This window comes from Triturus cristatus, chromosome 2_1 (assembly GCF_964204655.1).
Source record: "Triturus cristatus chromosome 2_1, aTriCri1.1, whole genome shotgun sequence".
NCBI lineage: Eukaryota > Metazoa > Chordata > Amphibia > Caudata > Salamandridae > Triturus > Triturus cristatus.
Window position 1 is genome coordinate 1,029,620,529 of NC_140581.1, and position 21,752 is coordinate 1,029,642,280.

Here is a 21,752-nt window from a genome sequence, read left to right on the forward strand (position 1 = left end):
CCGCGGCCCGGGTCCCAGCAAGTGGTCCCCTGTCCACAAGTGTGACGCAGTTCGTACATTGGAAGGGGGTGGAGAGGGCCCGCTTACTTGATGGGCTTAGCAGCCTTCGGAGAATCGGCGCTTGTCAGCGCGACCCAGTGGATGTAGTACTGGGGATGAGGGTCACCACGCCCTGGGCGCCATGTTTCTCACAGCCGCAGCCAGTCGCTCCAGTCGATATTCAGGACCAGTGGCAGGTCAGCAGAGCGGTGGAATGATCTTCAGGTGCTCTGATTGTTCCGCATTACGGGACGCAACCTTTCCTGGGCATTAGCACGATTTAACACTGCATTGGATTCATTGTGCACAGAGTTTGCACGGAGCTTCAGTTCCGAACAGCCATTACGGTCGTTGGTCAGGCCACACCCCCAAATAAAATACACATCTAATAAAAAAATATTGGTGATTTTAGGAGAAAGATGATAGATCTGCATTATTTATCTGGATTATGCTCACTCCGAGATAAAGCCAATAGGCTCACTCTTTATATTTTGGTGTTGCAGAAGGCCGTGCGTGGTATAGAGGTGCCTGATTGGGGGGTGGGGGGTGGTTGCACATCCTGTGGCCAACCCTCTGCAGCACAAGATGACGGGTTGACTGCTTGACTACCCGGCCTGGCTATGGGGTGGTATGATTTAAGTGTGGTAATAAATGCTCACTTTACATTTTCTTTTAAATCACTGTCAAAAGCAAAGGTTAAAATGACATTATACCTAGGTGAATATTTCAGTGGCAAAGTAATGTTTTCAACTAACAAAAGCACTGCCATTCAAACGTTCACTTTATTTGTAGGAACTATAACTTGCGCCCTATAGTAACTATAACTGGCCCACACGCACAGCTAATTAACTTGCAAATTACATCCTCCATGACATGTTTTATGACATCATTGAGAACATCACTACAGCATTTGCAATGACATTAATGATGACAGAACTGTGCATGGTGGGAGCACTAACAATAGTTACATTAGGGTACAAGTTATAGTTACTATGAATAACTATAACTGGTGGATTTCATTAATTTAAGACACGCTGTCTCTGAAAATTTTGACCCAACTATAACGTCAATTTAACCTTAGTTTTTTTCAGTGGAGTAGGAATAGAAAATCTGATCCTCCCAAAATACTTTCTCCAGTTTGGTTAAATTTGGAATAGGAATAGTAAATTAGACCATACCAAGGTAGGACACTCTCTCCAATATGGCTACGGTTTTAGTATAGTAAATGTGATATCCATATTTTCATTATATAGATTTCCTGAACAATTCCTAATATATGCAGTTTTTACTCTACGTCATTTTACAATAACAAAAGTACAATAAAAGTTTTCTATAATTTGTTTAACATAATTAACTATTTATTAATAACTTCATAATAAGTATTTTGCATATAATTTTATTATATGCACATTTTCTTTGTAGTTCTACTATTCTTTTAAACCTGTTGTATAGTATTTTTCAACAAACAGATACTTTTTCACAATCATTTTTTAACATAACATTTATAAATACAGAATTAAATGATATTTTTTATCAGGTTTTTTAACACACACATACATACATATCATACATACATATACACATGTATATATAAATCTTTTGATTTATTTTCAGTATATTTTCAAAGCATTTTTGACATAATTTTAATAATTTAAACAACTAAAATACATTTTAATTACATTGATTCCTATGGGATTCAATTCTCATTTTTTAAAATTTTTACACCATTTTCCATGATTTTGTAGTCTTTTGTCATCAATTTGTGCTGTTTATGGAGATTACAGTTGCAGTTCTCCACTGCTGCTTTCTGGTTCCGGTAGGAGGAATCATTTACACTTATATTCTGAGTATTAAGTGGTGAGGGGAAGTTTTAAAACCTAGTTGTGCTAGCCTTTGAAAGTGAACGTTATTTCATTGTGTTGTATGTTAGTGTAGTATGTGTTAAATTAGGGTAGTGTTGTAGGCCTCACTGTAAAATGTAATGTAACCAAGAATCAATGCATTGCAGTATTGAAGGAGACTTATGATCAAATGTGTATATTTTTAAGCAAAATGAATCACTCAGGAGGTAAAAAAAGGAAGAATCTTGCACAAAACCTTTAACTGAAAGAAGCAGAAAGAAGAGGAAATGTTCGAATGGCAGAAAGCTCCCACATTTCTGACCTCCAAAGCAGGCATGAGGGGGGTCAGGTTGTGCAGGCCAAAGACTGCCCAGAAGATTATGGGCTCTGTTTTCGACTAAGAAAATGATAATCATGGTTTTGTCGGTGTTCAGTTTTTGGCAATGCTTCCTCATCCAGTCGACCAAAGGAAGCATACAATCATGGAAGGAGATAGATGAACTGCTTGCTGCTTGAAAGGAAGAACTCAATACAGTGCAAAGCAGGATTATAAATGCAAATGTGTAAAACATGGTTAATAAGAATCTCTTGGGCCACTGTATCGAAATTGGTAGATAGATCTAGCAAAACCAAAGCACAAGAATCTCACAAGTCTGATAGCATGCATTTAATTTCACTGAATTCTCCTCTTACAACCACTAATGCATTTTAAAGAAAATGTAATTAAATGATAAACCAACAGTAATCCTATTTTAATCCTAACATTTCATTAATTTGACTTGCAGTACATTTAAATTAATACAGTAATGCTAACACAATCCTTAATCCTAAACCTAAACTGAAATAAAACAAATGTACATTATTATAAATTAATACCACTTAAGTAATTTAGGTACAACTAATTTAGTTATTTTTAACCAAGTAGAGGTGCTGAGGAAGTAATGGCAGGGAAGAAAATGTCAAAACAAGTAAGGTATTAAAGTAGAGATCAGACTCCATTTCTAGTATATCAGAATAGGGCCACATGGAAAAGGCCACCAATTTTGATCCAACACACACAACACCCTCCTCAGCACTAATTTGAAATTCCATTGTAATCAAGATCCCAAATAAAAATATCCAAATCCCCACAGCTAGCCTTCCACCTTAGAAGCAACTTACAAGCTCTTTCGTGAGAAATGTCCAAAGTGGAAGTGAAGCAATGCAGTTGTGGCTTATCAAAATTATGAAGTAAAAAAAAAATATATACTTCATGCTTATAATCTCATGTCAAGATCATGTTTATAAAGTTTGAAATGCAGGGATTTATTACTTTACCTTAATTCGCACTTCATGGTCTTTTGGTGGGGCAACCTCAATAACTTCTATAGACATAGGTTTATGGGGCTCCCAGGCAACAGCTGCTTTGCATTTTATAACCTAGGAAAAAAAAGTATAACAAGATATATTTTTTTAATGATCAAATATACCCAGTTCCATTTGTTTATATTAATAGGCAAGATGACTATGAAAATAAAATCTTGAAGAGATGGCAGGAAATGAAAACATACTCCAGGTGTTGACGTGGAATGTGAACGGCCTTAGATCAAAAGCCAGGCAGAGGATGGCCATGAAACATTTAGATGAATCTAAAGCACAGGTAGCCATTCTGCAAGAAACCCACTTAACTGCAAGCGAAAGCAGAGAACTCTATACAAAAGTAAGGTGGATAGAGAGCTACGCTGTTTCTGACCAATTAGAATACTGTAAAGGGGTGGTGGTTCTCATCAGGAGGGGTTTGGGAGTTGAGATAATCTCCTCCAAATCAGACAGTTCTGGGAGGTAGGTCTTAGCGACTCTCAGATGTTCCGGTACAGAATGTGTCTGTGTGGCTTTCTATGGCCCCAATGTAGACAACCCCAAGTATATAATAGACCTACAACTAACACTTGCGGGAGTAACCAACCTGAGCAACCTTGGCAATTTCAACACTTTACTGGATCCATCCTTAGATTAGATCTACCAGTCGGAGGGGAGGCTCAAGCACCAAGGACAAGGCAGGCTCTGAAATATATGTTATATGAAATGGGTTTGGTTGATTCATGGGGACACTTAAAAGGGCAGAAACGTGGATATACCTTCCACAGTAAAAAAAATACAATCATTTTTCCAGGCTGGATTACTTATTAGTGGATAGAATTTGGGCTGGGAGATTAAAAGAGATTAATATATTGCCGTCCCACATTTTGGACCATGCACCGGTTAGTGTAAAATTAAGGGGGGTGAGAGCATGCCAGAATGCGAGATGGACCCTGAAAAGGCCCATCCTACTGAACTTAGATGTGTCTACCCTCTTGAGGAAAAGAACAAAGGATTTCTGTTCAGATAAAGCTGACTGAGCCACTATAGGAATAATTTGGGATGCCTTTAAGGCATATATATGAAGGGTTTTACAAAGTCAAATTAAAGAGCGAAATTAAAGAGTCTGGAGGAAAAAGTGGGGATATTCGAGGCTAAATTATAGAAAGCAACAGGACCCACCCAACAATTTGAATATGGAGAAAAGGCAGGAGTATTGTTAGCTCGGAAGTCAACAGCTGATAGGTCACGTAACCTTATAGGAAAATTAATTTTTAATACTCAGGGTGAGATTTCAAATAAGGAAAAGGAGGTGCAGGCTCGCCTGGTCTCGCTCTTCTCTGAATTATACACGGAGGAAGTACGATCAGTCAAGAGGACCCTAAAGCGCTGGTTGGATAAATTAGAACTTCCAGTGCTTACAATGGAAGGTAGGAAAATATTGGATGTCACAATTACAGAGGGTGAAATAAGAGAGCAACTTACCCATTTAAAGAACGGGAAGGCTGCTGGCCCGGATTCACTGCCGGTGGAGTTGTATAAACTAATTACCAATTAAATAGTCTCCGAAATTGAATTATCGTTTAATTTAATCAATAAGGGGGAAGAGCAGATCCCAAGTTCATGGAGGGAAGCCTCAATAACTTTGATCCTCAAACCTGCAAAGGATCCAAGAAATGCAGATTCATACGGGCCCATCTTCCTGCTGAATGTTGATTATAAAATCTATAATCCGGTCCTAGGATGCTTGTTTCCGGTCCAGGGAGGACCTGGCTTGGCAGTTCGGGCTGGACTATTCCCATGAGGCACAGGGTCAAGACTGATTTGCATACGGCCAGGTCTAAACTGGGGTGGCATGGTGAGCAAAAGAATGATGGATTTAACCCAGATCTCTTGACTGGGGGTGAATATTTTGATTTGTTCTGCATTCCGTCCATCAATTTTATGAGGGAGACTAGCAAAGATAGCCCCACAATTAATACATGTAAACCAGAAGGGATTTATCCCAAAAAGAGAAATTCAAGAACTAACCCTGTCTCTGATTGTGACTATAGATCTAGCAATTACACGTTCGATCCCCTTAGCGGAAATTACCATCAATGGCACTAAGGCATTTGATCGTGTTAGCTGGGCTTTCCTGTGGGCGGTGCTGGAATCAATGGGTTTTGTTGAGGCTATATTATGGCATTTAAAAAAATGTTATGAATGTTCCACAGCTAGGATTTTAGTAAATGGCACCCTGACTAAGAGATTTAAGATCTAAAGGGGTATGAGACACGGTTGCCCGTTGGCCTTCCTCCTTTTTTAAATATATATTGAACCGCTGGCACATCTCCTGAGGAAAGATGATCAGATAACACCTATCCATTCTCTCCCCTCTTGCAGGAAAATAGCACTATGTGCGGACGACTTGATAATCTATACTTCCGATCCATCCAGAACACTAATAGTGGAAGGTCGTAGAAACCACTATAAGAGACATCTTGGGGGAACCCATAACCCTGTCGGCAACCCTGGTACTTCTATGGGTAGATCATGACTTTTCAACCTGGTTGGATAGGAAACAGAGGGGTCTGATAGTTTACCTGCTACTATTGGCTAGACGTGAGATATGTAAAAGCTAGACAGACACTGTCCCTACAGGGTGGCTAAAAGTAGCCAAGTGGACAAGCAAAATGGACACTGTCTGTAATCCACTAAGGACGAGGGATATTTGGCAGGATTTCATAAAATGGACGAGTTATTATGGAGACATAAAAACCGGGCAGTGGTGAAATGAAATGAAATAAAATAAATCTTCCTATAGTCCTATGATTACACAGATCATGGCAGCTTGGGAGGTACATTTCTACCTCTTGGAAGCAATAAGAATCTTGTAAAAGGCTCAGGGGAGTGAACGCAATGGATCATGAGACAAACAAGGGCGCCAGCAAATTGTCCAAGACTTGCAGAATGCCATGGTGACATGAGGACAAAAAAAATAGGCAAGATGACTGGTATTTAAAAAAAAAAAATTTGCACAGTGGCCTTTAGCTCTTTGTACTTTGTCCAAAGGCAGGATTAACAACAATTGCTACAAAAATGTGGCCAAGGCATTAATGCAGAGCAGTGCAAATACATTTTTCAGTGCATGTAGAGTGGGAACCCCAAAATATGGATGAGCTGAGCATGCTCACTTGTCACAAATGATGGGCTTTTTCAGAATGATGTCAGGGAAGGTCTTTATTCATGTACTTTATTTCTCCAAATGTTTATTTATTAAATAAAGAATGTCATTAGAGTTCCATATCTTAGCAATCAACAATCATCAATTTTCACTGTATAAGTAACAGATTGTAAAATGAAAGCAACAAATATATATATATATATATATATATATATATTCACTTAAAAAACCATAGGTTTCACACATGTTATAGTTAGCTGGACATTTCGTAAAAAAACATTGAAATTCCCCCGTTATAGTTAGTTCAGATAACTATAACTCGCGCGACCGCAATCCACTGCTGATGACGTCACATATTACATCACTCATGACATGGTCAGTGACATCACTCATGACATCACTGATGACATCATCCTTGTGATAGAGTGGCGGTCGCGCGAGTTATAGTTATCTGAACCAACTATAACGGGGGAATTTCAATGGTTTTTTATGAGTGAAATGTCCAGCTAATTATAACATGTGTGAAACCTATGGTTTTTTAAGTGAATTTGCAAGGTTTTTTAAATGCTAATTCCTAACTATAACGTGTGTGAAACCTATGGTTTTTTAAGTGAATTTGTAAGGTTTTTTAAATGCTAATTCATGTATGTATTATTATATTTTTTATATATTAATTTTACAATAAACTATCTATCTATATAGTTATAGATTGACTGTATCCTGTAATATGGAATGGCTCAGCTCTTTTTTTTTAAATTTGGATAAAGTTGAACAGCATAGTTAATATCTTCCATAAACTCCTAAACAGTTTTTTTTTTTTAGGGTTTTTCGCGGTGCTCGCACCGTGCGCACCGGCTCCGTGTGCGCATGCGTGCGTGCTCCGTGTGCGCATGCGTGCATGCTCCATGCGTGCTCCGTGTGTGCTCCGTGTGCGCATGCGTGCGTGCTCCGTGCGTGCTCCGTGTGCGCATGCGTGCGTGCTCCGTGCGTGCTCCGTGCGCGCACGGTGCCCGCACGGCAAGTTATGTGATTATGAAACAACACTTTTCATTGGTTTATAGTAGTTTCAGTTCCAGAATCTTCAAACACCACACCCACTCCCCTCATTATTTCTTCCTATTTCCTGGGAGAAGGAGCTGAACAGCTTTTCCACTACGTGAGAATGGCAGAACAACAATCTTCTACAGAGAGTGAAGAGGAGACCTTTGTGCCACCAAGCCAGAGGAAACAAAAGGACTCATTCATATGGAAGTTCTTTACTTTTCCAGAGGGGCAGAAGAAGGTGAATGCCCCAAAAGTCACATGCACTGTTTGTGGAGTTGTCCTATCTAGAGGAGATCCCAAAAAAAAATACTCCTTTAGTATTTATTCTATGATGAGGCACTTCCAAAAAGTGCATCCTGTGGCTTATGCTCGTGAATCTACAAGAGCCACAAGAGACAACCCTCCAGGAGCTCAGCCGAGCACATCAGCTGCGGCCGCAGATTCACCTGCTTCAAGACCTCTGGATATCCACCCTCTGTTCATATACGGTGCAATGTTGTTCTCTGTTATGGTGAGAGCAGCATCAACTTAATAGAGAACAAAATACAGCAGCACACATGCTCCACCCCATAATTTTTCCCATTTTTTTTTTTGTTCCTGTTGAACAGTTTTTCATTCCCAGAACTCACCAACATCTAAACACTTAAACTTGATTTTTAATTCTATTTTTTTTAATGATTTTTTTGCCGCCGTGCGCGCACCCCGCGAATTTTTGAAAAAAAAATTTTTTTTTCACCCTTCTGGGTCCTTCAGGGACCCCCTGACAAAGGCTAGGGGGTCAGGAACTCTCTACCCTGCCCCCTTTTCACGTTCTCCACCTTTGTTTTTCACTGCCACACACAAAATGGCGTCCGACACTTCCTGATTTCGACCGATTCGAATGTTGACTGACATCTAACCACCAATCAGAATTACGATCGCGCACGGCACCGTGCACGCACGGTGCGCGCACAGTGAGCGCCTATAGATATTTATGTACTTTTAACTGCAATTTTCTCAGAAACTACTGAACAGATTGACACCATATATGCAAAAGGCACATCCCTGATCTGAGGACTACCTCTTTGCCAAATTTCAAGTAATTCTGTTCAGCCGTTCGGGCTGTACCTTCGACTAAAGGTCCTATGGGAAAATGCATGGGGAAAACGTGTTTTCTCAGCCCCCGCTTGACGAATCACCCCGAGACTTTCAGGGTAGGAGCTGAGCGGAGCGCCCCATTAGTTTCAAAAATTTCACGAAGATTCGTCAACCGGCGCCAAAGTTATTCAAAATAGAATTTTCAGATTTCCTATGGGAACTCGGTCCTAACTATAACTATCTACTGGCGACCGCCAGTAGATTATATATATATATATATATATATATATATATATATATATATATATATATATATATATACAGTGTATATGAAATACTTTATACAGTAATAACAGGATAGGTATTTTGCAAAGGTTCAGATCTTTCTAAAAGTTACAGGAACAAGTAGTATTTGATAAAGTCTCAAGACATGTATCAATATTTCTTAAATAGATTTGAAAAACTGTCACTGTACGGAAAAATTAAATATAAAAACTAATAAAAACATTAAGGGCCTGATTCACAAAAGTAAATGTACACTTTAGTCTCTGCACATAAAAAGATATGACAGTCCTATTGTATGACTCTGTCAACATGAAAGAGCAAACTTTTTTTTCTTTATTTTCATAAACAAAATCCCAAAGCAGGAGTTTCTTTTTAAAATAAAAAAAATTACCCCCCGTTCCACAAACCGGTCTCTGCTAGTGTGGATTGGCAATGACCTCAGCAGCACTGTGTGCTAACTTAAGTTGCTCCTTAACAGTCTAAGTCATGGAACAATGAGAGTGCACTATACCATTTAATAATGAAACTGATGTTTGGGGGAAACATTATGGGCCATGATAGGGAAAAACGGGAGAACAAGTGCTACATAGGTGGCATTGATGAAGATTCATGGTGAAAATGTGGGAGACTATTGTACTGAGGCTCGGGTAGAGGGACCTCCACCTAGGGCGAAAGGGTAGAGAGGTATGTTGGGTGTGGATACGTCCTCACTATAAAGTACTAAAGTATCCCACCCTGTGTATCAGGGCTCAGCGCTAAACTCTTGTGGCGTTAGCAGCTCAATGCGGGAAAGGAAGCACTTCCTTTTTGTTTCGTAACCCTCACATACCCTAGTGGTGTCATGTTTCATCATCGGTATACCCTGACTCCTAAAGGTCAGGGTGGGATCAACCATATTTCAGGGAGCGTTCAGGAGAGATAGGCCAGGGGGTATAAACATAAAAATTCCTCTCCGTCTCCAGGTATCCCTTTATTATTGGAGGCCTAGGGGATATTAAAAGTAAATATACAAGGGGTCTTCAGGAGGTGATGGTCCTATGACCCTAGTGTCTTGCCGACATGTTTCAGCCCTTCAAAGAGGCCACTTAGGTCCCGGCTTTCCACAGGGCAAATAGAGGTTCCCTCCCTGGTTAAACTCAAAGGGATTTCCTTAACTTTCCAAATGGACAATGCAGAAAGCTGTATTCTCAACAATGGTATGAAGGTATACTTACCTTCCATTCAATTTTCGTATGTCTTATAACCGCCCTATTACGGTGGATTGCATGTATCTCAAGGGGAGCGATAGTAAGGGTAGCCTTTTAGTCACACTTTTGTAAAAGGTCCTGCCCCATGAATCACCTATTTAGGTCCCGCATCACCCGGAGTTAATAAACAAAAAAGTGCTTCCTTTCCCACATTGAGTAGGTAACGCCACAAGAGTTTAGCGCTGAGCCCCAATACACTGGGTGGGATACCTTTAGTAGTTTATAGAAGACGTCAGAGATGCAGAGGGATGCATATTAAAGACAAATGTTATGCTAAGTTATGTTATATGGATTTGTATAGCGCACTAATCACCTGTGAGGGTATCCATGTGCTTGAGTATGTGTGTAGGCGTGTGGTCCCTACAGTGCTATTTGAAGAGCCAGGTCTTCAACCTTTTGCAGAAATCAAGAAGTGATGTGTTGAGGGACATTGTTCCAGGCTTTGGGTGATATGTAGAAAAATGAGCAACCTCCTGCTTTGGTTTTGTGGATCTGAAGGATCAGTGTGAGTGAGAGTGAGGCAGAGCTGAAGTGTCTAGCAGGCTGTTGAAAGTAAATGAGGCTGTTGAGGTATGCTGGTTCAGTGAGGTGTAAGGCTTTATATGTGTGCCTAAGAAGTATAAATTGTCTGCGCTTGGGAATGGGAAGCAGGTGAAGCTGTTTGAGGTGCGGTGTGATGTAGGTGGAGCATGGGAGGTCGAGTACGTGTCTTGAGGTGGCATAGTGGATGGTCTGTGTACGAGTTGCTTTAAGATTCCCGAGTAGAGAGCATTGTATTAGTCCAATACGCTAGTGATGAGTGCCTGCTTGACCGTCCTTCTGGTGTTCTGTGGCAGCCACATCATGATCTTTCGTAGCATACATAGGATGTGGAAGCAGGAGGAGCTCACTGCATTTATTAGTGCTTTCATGTTGGAATTTTTTTTTTCCATTTTTCTTTATTTCAGTATCCTACAGGGATACAAAATTGTCCACAATACATCTGTCACCATAATTGCTCTAATAAAAGATTGTCTAAAACCTCACCAGTACAAACTTCAAAGTGTAAAATGCAGGTGAATGGTGCAAGTAGGGGAAAGTGCACATAGGAATGGATATACTTCAAATGGCAGTCGCAGGGTATAACATTTCACAGTGTCCAGTGCACAATGCATTCTATAACATGCTCAATATGCAAGTTTTCTGACAGCAAAAACGCTTTTAAATATTTACAATTTGACTACAGGTTACCAAATCCCAATTTGTAGTTGTATTTCAGATTTTGGAAGGGGTGTGTTTAGGTCATCCCTTTCAAATACGACTCTGAATAGGATATATGAATCACGCTCCAAAAACATTTGCACGTGGTGGTAACCCATTCACAAATGGGAAGTGATCTCCAAAGGATCCCTTCCTCTTTAAGAATGGTAAACAAATATTTTTTAAGAGCAGGCAGTGGTCTCACAGACTACTGTCTACTCTTAAGAACTTAAAAGAAAACTTTTTTTGAAACACATAGGGCCTGATTACGATGTCGGTCAGGTGAGCGGCCGACCTAATCTTAGTGGGAATGGAATGACCAGTCAGCAGTTTCACCCACAGTATTAGGATGCAACCACCCTATGGGCGGTTGTAAACATGAATTTTTCTATTGCAGCTTGTGCAGCGGCCCCCAAAGTCACTTTCTGCCTGGCTTTTCATGGCAAGCAGACCACCATGAAAGGACAGGTAGAAATTGACAACGTAATCCCGACGGTGAAGCCGAGGCTCACTCTGCTGTCATTTTGGGGTTACAATTCCCACCGCAGCCTCTACGGGCTCTCCCTGCAGGTTTCACTCTAACTGCCAGTATAATAGTACGGCAGTCGAAGAGAAACCTATGATGTTGAGGGAAAAGCCTCCCACAAGTGGTTAGATGGCTTTCTGTCCGATGTCATAATAAGGGCCATACTGTTTTCCTTTAAAAGAAAACAGCTACATGAAAAATAAAATAAAAATATTGCTTTGCAATCACAGACGTGGTGGTCTGACGACCCCAGTAGGCCTCCATCACTCCGATTTTTGCAATTGCCAATGGGCCGCAAACTGAGACCTACTTCATTAATACTAAAGAGGTAGGTCTATTTGCAACCAACTAGGAATCGCAAAAAGTGTAAAACACACGTTTGTGTTTGCAATTGCCATACAGCGAATTGCAAAGATTTGCTATTTAGTGATAGCACACACTAATGTAAGTACATCTGGCCCTTACTGACATCATGCTTCAATTTTGTATAAATGGGGCAGAATATTTCCAAATTCTAGCAAAGCTTCTCTTTTTCTCAACTCTTTTTGCTTGGAGATACTCTTTTAATTACATCTTATAAATTTCCTCTAGGTACATTTGCAACCTGGGTAGTTCAGCATATTTCCATAGTGCCATGATAGTCGACCTTGCCAGCAACATTGCAATGTGTCATCAATGTCGTGGTGAAAGTGGGCTAATACATATATGCCTTGAGCAGCCCAGCAAATTAGCATTCACATCCACTGAACAAGATTTCCCCAAAGAACCCACAGCAGTCTCAGCACATCTTCCCAAAAGGGTTGGACACTGTTGCATTCCAAGTTATTATAAATCCAGGTGACCTATTCAGAGCATTGATCAGATATATTAACATGAAATTTATGTAGCAAAGCTGTAGTATAATATACCATTCCTTGGGCAAATAATAGCATTTTACAAAACTTAGGGCCACACAAAACTTTGCATTTAAAGGCAGAAGCTTCCAACCACTCTCTTGTGTCAACTTAGTTTGTATAATTCGAAACAAAGCATGGAAGTTAGCGCCTTCTAGGTTGAACCATTTTACTCATTGCATCTGTTTTGTTAAAACCTGCAGGTAATAAAAGAGTGCCTCAGCTACCTCCTGAGTTGTTTGAATTTTCAATGGTTAGAGTTTTCTTTTCAATAGACATTATCTGATACTATACCAGCTTACTCTGCCTCCAAGATGCTGGAAAAAGGAGCTAAGCTGTTTCCCAGGACATGGCTCCCCGGGCTTACTGTACTACTGGATTCAAGCTAACCTGGCTGATAAGGGCTCCAAAACCATTCCCAGGACACTTGCTTCTGGTCCAGGGAGGACCTGGCTTGGCAGTTTCGGCTGGACTGTTCCCATGATGAGCAGGGTCAAGACTGATTTGTACAAGGCTGGGTCGAAACTGGGGTGGCATGGGAGCAAAATAACTATGGCTTTAACCCAGATCTCTTGACTTGGGGTGAATGTTTGATTTGTTCCCCATTCGGTCCATCAATTGTGTGTCTTTTGCTTTCTCACCTGAAGTGCACCAGGCAGGCCCAGAAGTGAGTATTGGGCTCACTGTGGCACTGGATTCAAACTAGCCTGGATGATGAGGGGCAGTATCCTGAAACCCGTCCCAGGTTATTTGATTCTGGGCCAAGGAGGACCTGACTTGGCAGTTCAGGCCAGACTGTTCCCATGAGGAGCAGGGTCAAGACTGATATGCATAGGTCTAAACTGGGGTGGCATGGTTTAACCCAGATCTCTTGACTGGCATTGAATGTTTGATTTGTTAGACAATCTATCCATCATTTGTGTGTCCTTTGATTTCTTGCACTAACTGCGACGGGCATGCCCAGATGTAAGTCTCAGGCAACCTGTGCCACTGTAATCAAGCAACACTGGCTGATGAGGGGTAGTACCCCAAAACCGGTCTCAGGATACTTGTTTCTGGTCCAGGGAGGACCTGTCTTTGCAGTTCGGGCTGGACTGTTCCCATGAGGCACAGGGTCAAGACTGATTTGCATATGGCTGGGTCTAAACTGGGTTGGCATAGTGAGCAAAATAATAATGGGTTTAACCCAGCTCTATTGACTGGGGAAGAATGTTTGATTTGTTACACATTCTGTCCATCATTTATGTGTCTTTTGCTTAGCCTATATAGAAGCACTAATCACGTCATTCAAATTATGAAAAAATGTACTGTAAAGCACACAGGGAATTGATGTGGAAATAGAAATCGAACAAGGGAAGGATATGCATTTTAACTAATGCCACCCTGCAGAATATTGAAATTGGCATCCCACCGTTTCAACAAAGCTCGAACCTTGCCAAGCGATGTGGGGTAATGTAGATCATACAGCTCCTCTTACCTTTCAGAAACCCTTATACCGAGATACCTAATAGAACATAGAAAATAGATTAAAAGAGAAGAAAATAGACACAGGATGTCTCCTTTATAACCTTTTACCTCGATTATGTCCTTTTCTGACTTTGGAGCCTGTGGGCTCTTATCCCCATCACTTTATCGCCTGCAGCTGTGACTCAAGGGTGCCCCCTACGTGGACCTGATGAAGACCCTACTGTAAGGACCCCACTAACATACAATTAATCCTGGGTCAAAATGTCGATGGCTTTATTTTGTGTTTACCTTTTTGGACAACTGTGATGGATTCATTGTGTTCCTTTACATTATGGTTTTGTAAATAGATTAGCCTTTGATAAGGCCGGATTGGCTTTCCATGATTTGTATGTATATATTGTTCACTGCCCTCCCTCTCTCACTTTCCTTCACACTTGCACATTGCTGTACTTTTCCCTCCCCCCCCCCTCCAGGGCACCTCTTCACAGCTGTATCTAACGAATGTGAAGGTTCTGAACAAAAGGACCTATTGTTTAACATGAAATAAAATGTTTAACTTGATAGCTATCGTTTGGATTTGACCTAACAGGTTTTGTTGAGATTCAAATGTTAATTTTAAGTTTGTATCCACTGGGACCATTATCTCTTGTACCAATGATATAGGCTGAGCAAGACTTACAGCTATATCACTCGGCAACTTTGGAAGGGTAGTACTATCTAAAAAGTCAAGCATATCTCTCCAGTCAGAAGGTGGGCCAGCAACATATATGGCTGCAAAATGAGGACCAAATACCCCCTCAATTAGCAAGGCTTACCTCATCAAGGAACGTTTTAATTATTTCTATATTTTATGTATCATATTTTTTCCTTTTCATGCTCTGACCTACCAGGCTAGCAACTTCCTATTCATTTCTCCTTCCTCATAATTGTTGCCCATAGGTTCTAGGATTAATAACATGCTTCTCCAGCAGAAACTGCTGCAGCTTATTTTTTGCCTGCTCTCTCTTTCTAAACTTTCAATCATTGGATGCCCGAGAAAATGCGGCCTCCTCTAATTAGGAATGCAGACAATGATTTTGAACTCTGTTTTAGCTAGCTTATTATAGAGGATTTAAAGGAAGTAATTGTACCTCGCATAGTGGCTTTAAAAGCTTTCCAGATATTATCTAATTAGGAAGTGAGTCGATTTTCCTCAAAAATGAAGACACTCAAGCCACATTTGTGCAAGGAAGGATACATCCACAAGTAATGCTTTAACAAAAACAATGCTTAAGGGAATCTCATTACAAGGACCCAAGTCTGTGCTTATAGCAGCATGGTCAGATAGAGAGTTAGATATAATTGAAGAAGTGGAAACCATAATATCTTTAGAGATAAGAAATAAATTTAACTTTTATATGGAGAAATACCAAGAGAAAAAAAGAGTATAACGTCTTAACGCTGGGTAGAGATCTTGCCAAGGTTCTCTCAATCTGTACTCCTCTTTAATCCTATGAATTCACTTTGACATCTTGGGTTTACACTGAGGTATGGTTCTTCTACTTATATCTATCTCTTAATTCTGGGGAAAAAATAAAGTCACCTCCTATTATTATATTTCTGGCACAATTAGCCAGTTTAAGAGACAGTTCATACAAATGCTGGGGATTATCTAAGGTTGACCCATAAAATAAGACCAATGAATACCTCTCATCTTTGATACAATTTCAACCACCACTCATCTACCTAACCGATCTGTCTATCACCTTATCCAATAGACCTTGAAGTTCTTAATGCACCAATATCGCAACTCCTTTATGTGATGCTGAGGCAAGGAGTGACACAATAATTGAAAAGTAGGCCAAAAAAGTGATGACATTTTATATTTCCTAATACGTGTTTCCTGCAATAAAGCCAAGTAAGCCATTTGCTCTACTAGTCAGTCCATAACGGCTCAGAGTTTATGTGGGTTACACGTCAGGACAGTCAGCTTTTTTTCAGCAACCAGCACTATAAAATCAGTTAATACAATACCCAAAAACTTTAAAAAATGAAAGTGATCGTAGTTATAATTACATAATAGATGCGAAAAAGAATCAAGTCGTAAACCTGGCCAACTTGATCATAGGGCCAAGATAAACATAGAGTTAAAATCAATTAGAGACATCCCAAAAAGTCAAAAAACCCAGAGGAGATGCACAGTATAGTACTATATAACTACAACACGTTTAACTCATCCCCTATGCATCATATACAATAAAGTAGACCAAGAAACATTCCACCCCCCTACCAATACTAGGAATTAACAGCCCTTCTTATTTGCCACATGTAGCCCAAGAGTTTAGCAACAGAGCTAGCATAAGCAGGGCATGATATTCCATCATTTGAGGCCCAATTATGAGTGAATGATTTCAGGGGCAAAGTGCCAACCCTGAATTGAAAGTATAGTTTTCTGTCCAGCAGAATGGTAAGAATGTCCCAGTAGGATTCAAAATAGCTTGAACATTTAAAATCTGTACAATGATGAATTTTTAGGTGCTTGAACATAAATCTGAGTGAGCCAAGACCAGATTGCCTTTAGAGAGACTATCTCAAAGGGAGAGGATGGCTGGATGTTTTTTTAATTTGCAGCAGCCAGACAAGGTCATTAAATATATCGGAAAATATAATGTTCTGCAATGCAGTTGCATAATGAACTAATTCCAGAGGCAACCAGAGTGTCTTCCAGAATAAAAGGGTCTGAAATCCAGCTTTCCTTGCTATCGCCTTCCAACCCATATCAAGAAATAGAGGAATACGTGGAGTGCTTAGGTGAACTAAGCCCCTCAAGTACTTATTGTTCTATCTCGTAGGGGCAATTAAATCAGAAAATCCCCAGAGTTCAGAGCCATATAGGGCTGAACACAAAGCCTTGACCTCATATTTAAGGAACTGGCACAATCAGTTCACAGTAGGACTTACAGTGCTCTTTCTTTATAGACCCAGTAATCAATATGTGTTTGAGTGTCATAGTATCAACAGTGTTGCTTCCATGACATAGTCAAAGAAAGGGTAATACCCAAGTAATTAAACAAATTCACCCTTTCAAATGAGCAATCCCACAAGAAAATATTCCCCTGCAAAAGATGTGTGTTGGAAAGGTCACAAATTTTGTCTTGGCTACATTCATTTTCAAGCTGCAATCCAGTGGGGGGTTTGGAGCTCAGCATAGTATCATCTGTGAATAGTAAAACTGGTGTTTTCTTCCCAGCCAAAGTGGGAGCGGTTATAGGCAATTGACAACGAAAGGGTTCTATATATTTGAGAAAGTGGGAAAACAGAGTAGGGCCAAGATGCAGCCCTTGCGAACACCTTTATTAATAATAATTCCATCTGTAGGTTTTCCCTGGCTGCCTTATCTAACTTGCACAAAATTATCTTCATGCAAACAGATGATGTAAGGAGTGCCGGAGGCATGTCGATGTCGCGAAGGACTTGACACAACTTCATATGTGGGACTAAATCAAAAGCAGTTTTAAGGTCAACAAAGGCAACATACAAATTGCCTTTACTGATAGCTACCCTTTTCCAATATAAAAGGAAGAATTGAGCCAAGCTTGATACGGTGGCAGAATATCATCCTTTTACTCCAATCCTGGATTATTCCCAAGAAAACAACATATCTTTTGAGCACAATCAGACTGATTGGTCTATAGGTGCCAGGTGAACATCTATCCCCCTTTTTAGCTCCCATCCTAACAAGTCCTGACCTCACAAGCCCTGCTCGCGCCTTGCACCATTCATTCATTTTTAGCTGCTCACTTGTTTTTAAAATTTATGCAATGTGCTGGGAAGGGGTTTCTTGCTGCTAAGGGGTGTTTTTAACAATTTCATATTGTTGTTTGGACTTACTTAATCAGTTGTGTCTCGTTCCTCTATACGCCTATTTGCACTATCCTTGCTGCTTGGTTTCAGGGCCGCCCCGTTCCGCCACGGCTGACGTGCCGATGGAGCGGAGGGCAGACACTTTAGCTGACAGTACTTGGCTCACTCACTTCCGGGGAGGACGCGCTCTAGACGTCCGCTGGAAGGTATTTAAATCTCTTATGGTGCGGCAAGCCCGTCTGCGCCCGTCCGCGCCCAGTCCGTGCCTAGGGCCTACAACTCTGATTCTCGGTCTTCACCTATCATTAGATACACCAGTAGTGACTTGCATGCCTTTGGCAGGCAACCTAGGGAAAACTGTTGTGTAATAAGTCCCGGGGCTGGCATGGCAAGCTGCGCCTGTGGTTTTGTTCTCCCTCATTCACAACTAATCTCGGCCTTGAAATTATCCCGGTCTTCAGCGAACGATATTGTGCATCAAAAATCTATGCTTTTTGGTGGCCTTATTAATGCCAGATCACTGGGTAAGCATAGATATGAAATTGCTCACAGTATAGAAAGTCTGGGACTAGATATATTATTTATAACAGAAACCTGAGCAGACGCCGCATCAGACCCCGATTTTATCACCACGACACCTGCTGGGTTTAGAGTGATCAGAGTGGACAGGTCGTCCAAACGAGGTGGCGGAGTGGCTATTATTTTTAGGGACCATTTTTGGGTTACCCACCATCCTGTGTCCACCTCTTCCTACGAAGCTCTCCATTTTTCGTTCACACTTAATCCCAAAGTGACATTTAAGGGAATCCTTTTATATCGACCTCCAGGTACTAGAAGTACTTTTTTAACCAATCTCGACACCTTGCTTGAACCGTTTTTTTTAAACACAGATGTTACTATTCTTGGAGACTTTAACTTCCATTTGGAAGAGTTAGAAAACAAAGATACGATGGGGCTTTTGATTACACTAGGAGCGATAGGTCTCACTCAATTGGTGCAGTCACCGACTCATATAGCTGGACTCACGTTGGATGGTATTTTCTCTTCAGCCCACGGCCTTACGGTAAAGGAAATCTTCCCGCTGCCGTGGTCTGATCATTTACTTATTAAGTTTAGTCTTCCCTATTTCAGGGTAGGAGAGATTAGCATCACCAAACGGCCAGTTTCCACTTGTAAAGCCTGGAATAAAGTGGACAAATTAACCCTTCATACCCATCTGGAAGCTTTTCGTGCTCTTTTTCAGGATCATGTGGACTTAGCTGTCACCAATTATACTAATTGGATTTCGGGGGCAGTTAACGCCTCGGTACCCTTAAAAACACTTTCAGGCAATAGAACTACGCCTTCTGCCCCCTGGTTTTCCGAACTTCTTCGGAAAGAAAAACAGATTTGTCGCCGTTTAGAACGGCGCTGGCGATTAAACTACGATGAGCCAGGTAAACAAGCTTACAAAACAGCCTTACTGAACTATAAAAAACTCCTTATATTAGAAAAGAAAAAATACTTTACACAGCAGATTAAGTTGGCTGTCAACTCACCTAAGGAATTGTTTTCAGTGATTAATAAACTTGCTACACCCAACAACACAGGCAGGAGGAAAAATCAGAAATTCTGCAATGACATTGCAGCCACTTTTAAATCTAGGGTTCTAGAAATTTTTAAAGCTTTCAAAGATGGTCCTGACCCCTATTCTTTGCCCCACTCTTGTGGCTCAGACGTAATCAATCACACCTTATTTGCTTTTTCCCCGGTTTCTATAGAAGAAGTAGGAAAACACTTAAATGAATCTAAATCAGGGTCACCTCTGGACCCATGTCCACCGACATTTCTTAAAGGACTGGTAGACTTTGTGAGCCCAGGGCTTACAGAAATTTTTATTCTGATGTTTGCCTCAGGTACTTTTCTGACTAGCTGGAAGGAGACATCCATTCTGCCTTTATTAAAAAAAAAAACATTAGATGCCACTAATCCCACCAACTACCGACCTATTGCCAGACTGCCTTTGCCTGCGAAAATAGTGGACAAAATTATGAACACCCAAATGTCGCAATTTATCAATGCAAACAGTCTGTTGGATCATTCCCAGTTCGGTTTCCGCAAAGATCACAGTACGGAGACCGCACTCATTAAAGCAACAGAGGAGATCAGAGCGGTGATGGATGGAGGAGGTGCGGCGGCTCTCGTGCTTCTCGATCTGTCCGCCGCTTTTGATACGGTCGATCATTCCCTCTTGCAAAGGTGTCTGGAGAAGTTGGGAGTAGGGGAAGCGGCTCAGGCACTCCTGGCTTCTTTTTTAACAGATCGAAAATCCACCGTATCTATTGACGGCTTTAACTCAGCCCCCTATATTCTACTTTGTGGCGTCCCTCAGGGTAGCTCGCTGAGCCCCTCATTGTTTAATATCTACGTCTCCGAACTGGCCCCACTTATCCGGGAATTTGGGTTTAGCCTGACCACATATGCTGATGATACCCAGATCGTGGTAGCTGCACATAAGCTTCAAAACTCCCCTGCTCCACAGTTTTGAAGCTGCATGAATACCATCAACAAATGGATGACTAAACACTGCCTTAAACTCAATTCCAATAAAAAGGAAATTTTGATTATCGGCAGTCTGCAGCCCTCCTGGAGTAATTTGTGGTGGCCAGCGGAGATGGGTCTACCACCAAAGCCAGTGGCAAAAGTAAAAAACTTGGGTGTGCTGATTGACAACAGATTGACACTTTGCCAATAAACTAATGCAGTGGTCTCTGCTTCACACTTCCTCATAAAGAAAATAAGGAAAATATTTCCGTATATCCCGGACAACACCAGGAAAACAGAAGTTTCTTCCCTCATTCAATCCAAATTAGACTACTGCAATGGGCTATATCTTAATGCCCAGAAGCAGTGTCTGAAGAAACTTCAGATGATTCACAATTGAGCAGCTCGCCTTTTGCTTGACATTCCCAGACACAGTCCAGTTTCCAATGAAATTCGCAATTTGCACTGGCTCCCGGTGCCTCAGCGTATTGAATTCAAGACCTTGTGTATTGTTTTTAAAGCTTTGCAGCACTTAGGCCCATCATTTCTGCAGAATCTCTTCACATGGTATCAACCGACCAGACACCTTCGGTCAATGGGGGCACGATTATTGTTGGTACCAAGAATTCGAACTGCTCATTGGGGAGGCCGTAGCTTTTATTATGGCGCATCGAAACTGTGGAACGCCCTTCCTTTTCAACTTAGGAATGTCAGTTCTCTGACTGATTTTAGAAAGCAATTAAAAACCTGGCTCTTTCAGTACTAGGTGCTAGTTTGCGGCTTGTATTTCCCAGTGCCAAGGCACCTCTGGGTAGTTGTGTGCTTTTATAAATTTCATTAACATAACATAACATACCATCCAAGAATTGGGAATGGGAGCCCCACAGGCAATAGCAATGGCAAGAATAATAAACTTCTTAGGCCAATTTACTCTGTCATAAAGAAATATGTCTACAGGTATACCGTCTGGACCTGCTGCTCTGCCACGGGTGACTGCATCAAGAAACATTGCCAAGATCAAACAAAATAGATGCCAGTGACGAAGGATCAGTAACAATGGGCTTGTGAAAAGCAGAGACAGAAGGAGGAGTTATCCTTCAGAATACATATTAGAAAAATAATTAACCAATCAGAAGGAGAAATATAATTAGATAATGGCGAGGCAGACTAGTCACTTCTCTAAGTAACCAGGGACCAAAAATTGGCAGAGTCCTGAGAGTGACA

The 21,752-nt window shown here is 41.0% G+C and overlaps 1 protein-coding gene across 2 annotated transcripts in view; it reads right to left on the minus strand.

Annotated features, from left to right (window-relative positions):
* LOC146866271 (alcohol dehydrogenase 1-like) overlaps positions 1-21,752 on the minus strand; it is a 306,192-nt gene that overhangs the window by 209,315 nt on the left and 75,125 nt on the right. For both annotated transcript variants that reach the window (XR_014970817.1, XM_085635185.1), the window contains exon 2: positions 3,198-3,299. Coding sequence is in view for 1 of the 2 variants with exons in the window: in XM_085635185.1 (XP_085491311.1) it covers positions 3,198-3,299 (102 nt within the window). In the remaining variant the exon portion in view is untranslated. The remainder of the gene's footprint in view (positions 1-3,197; positions 3,300-21,752) is intronic.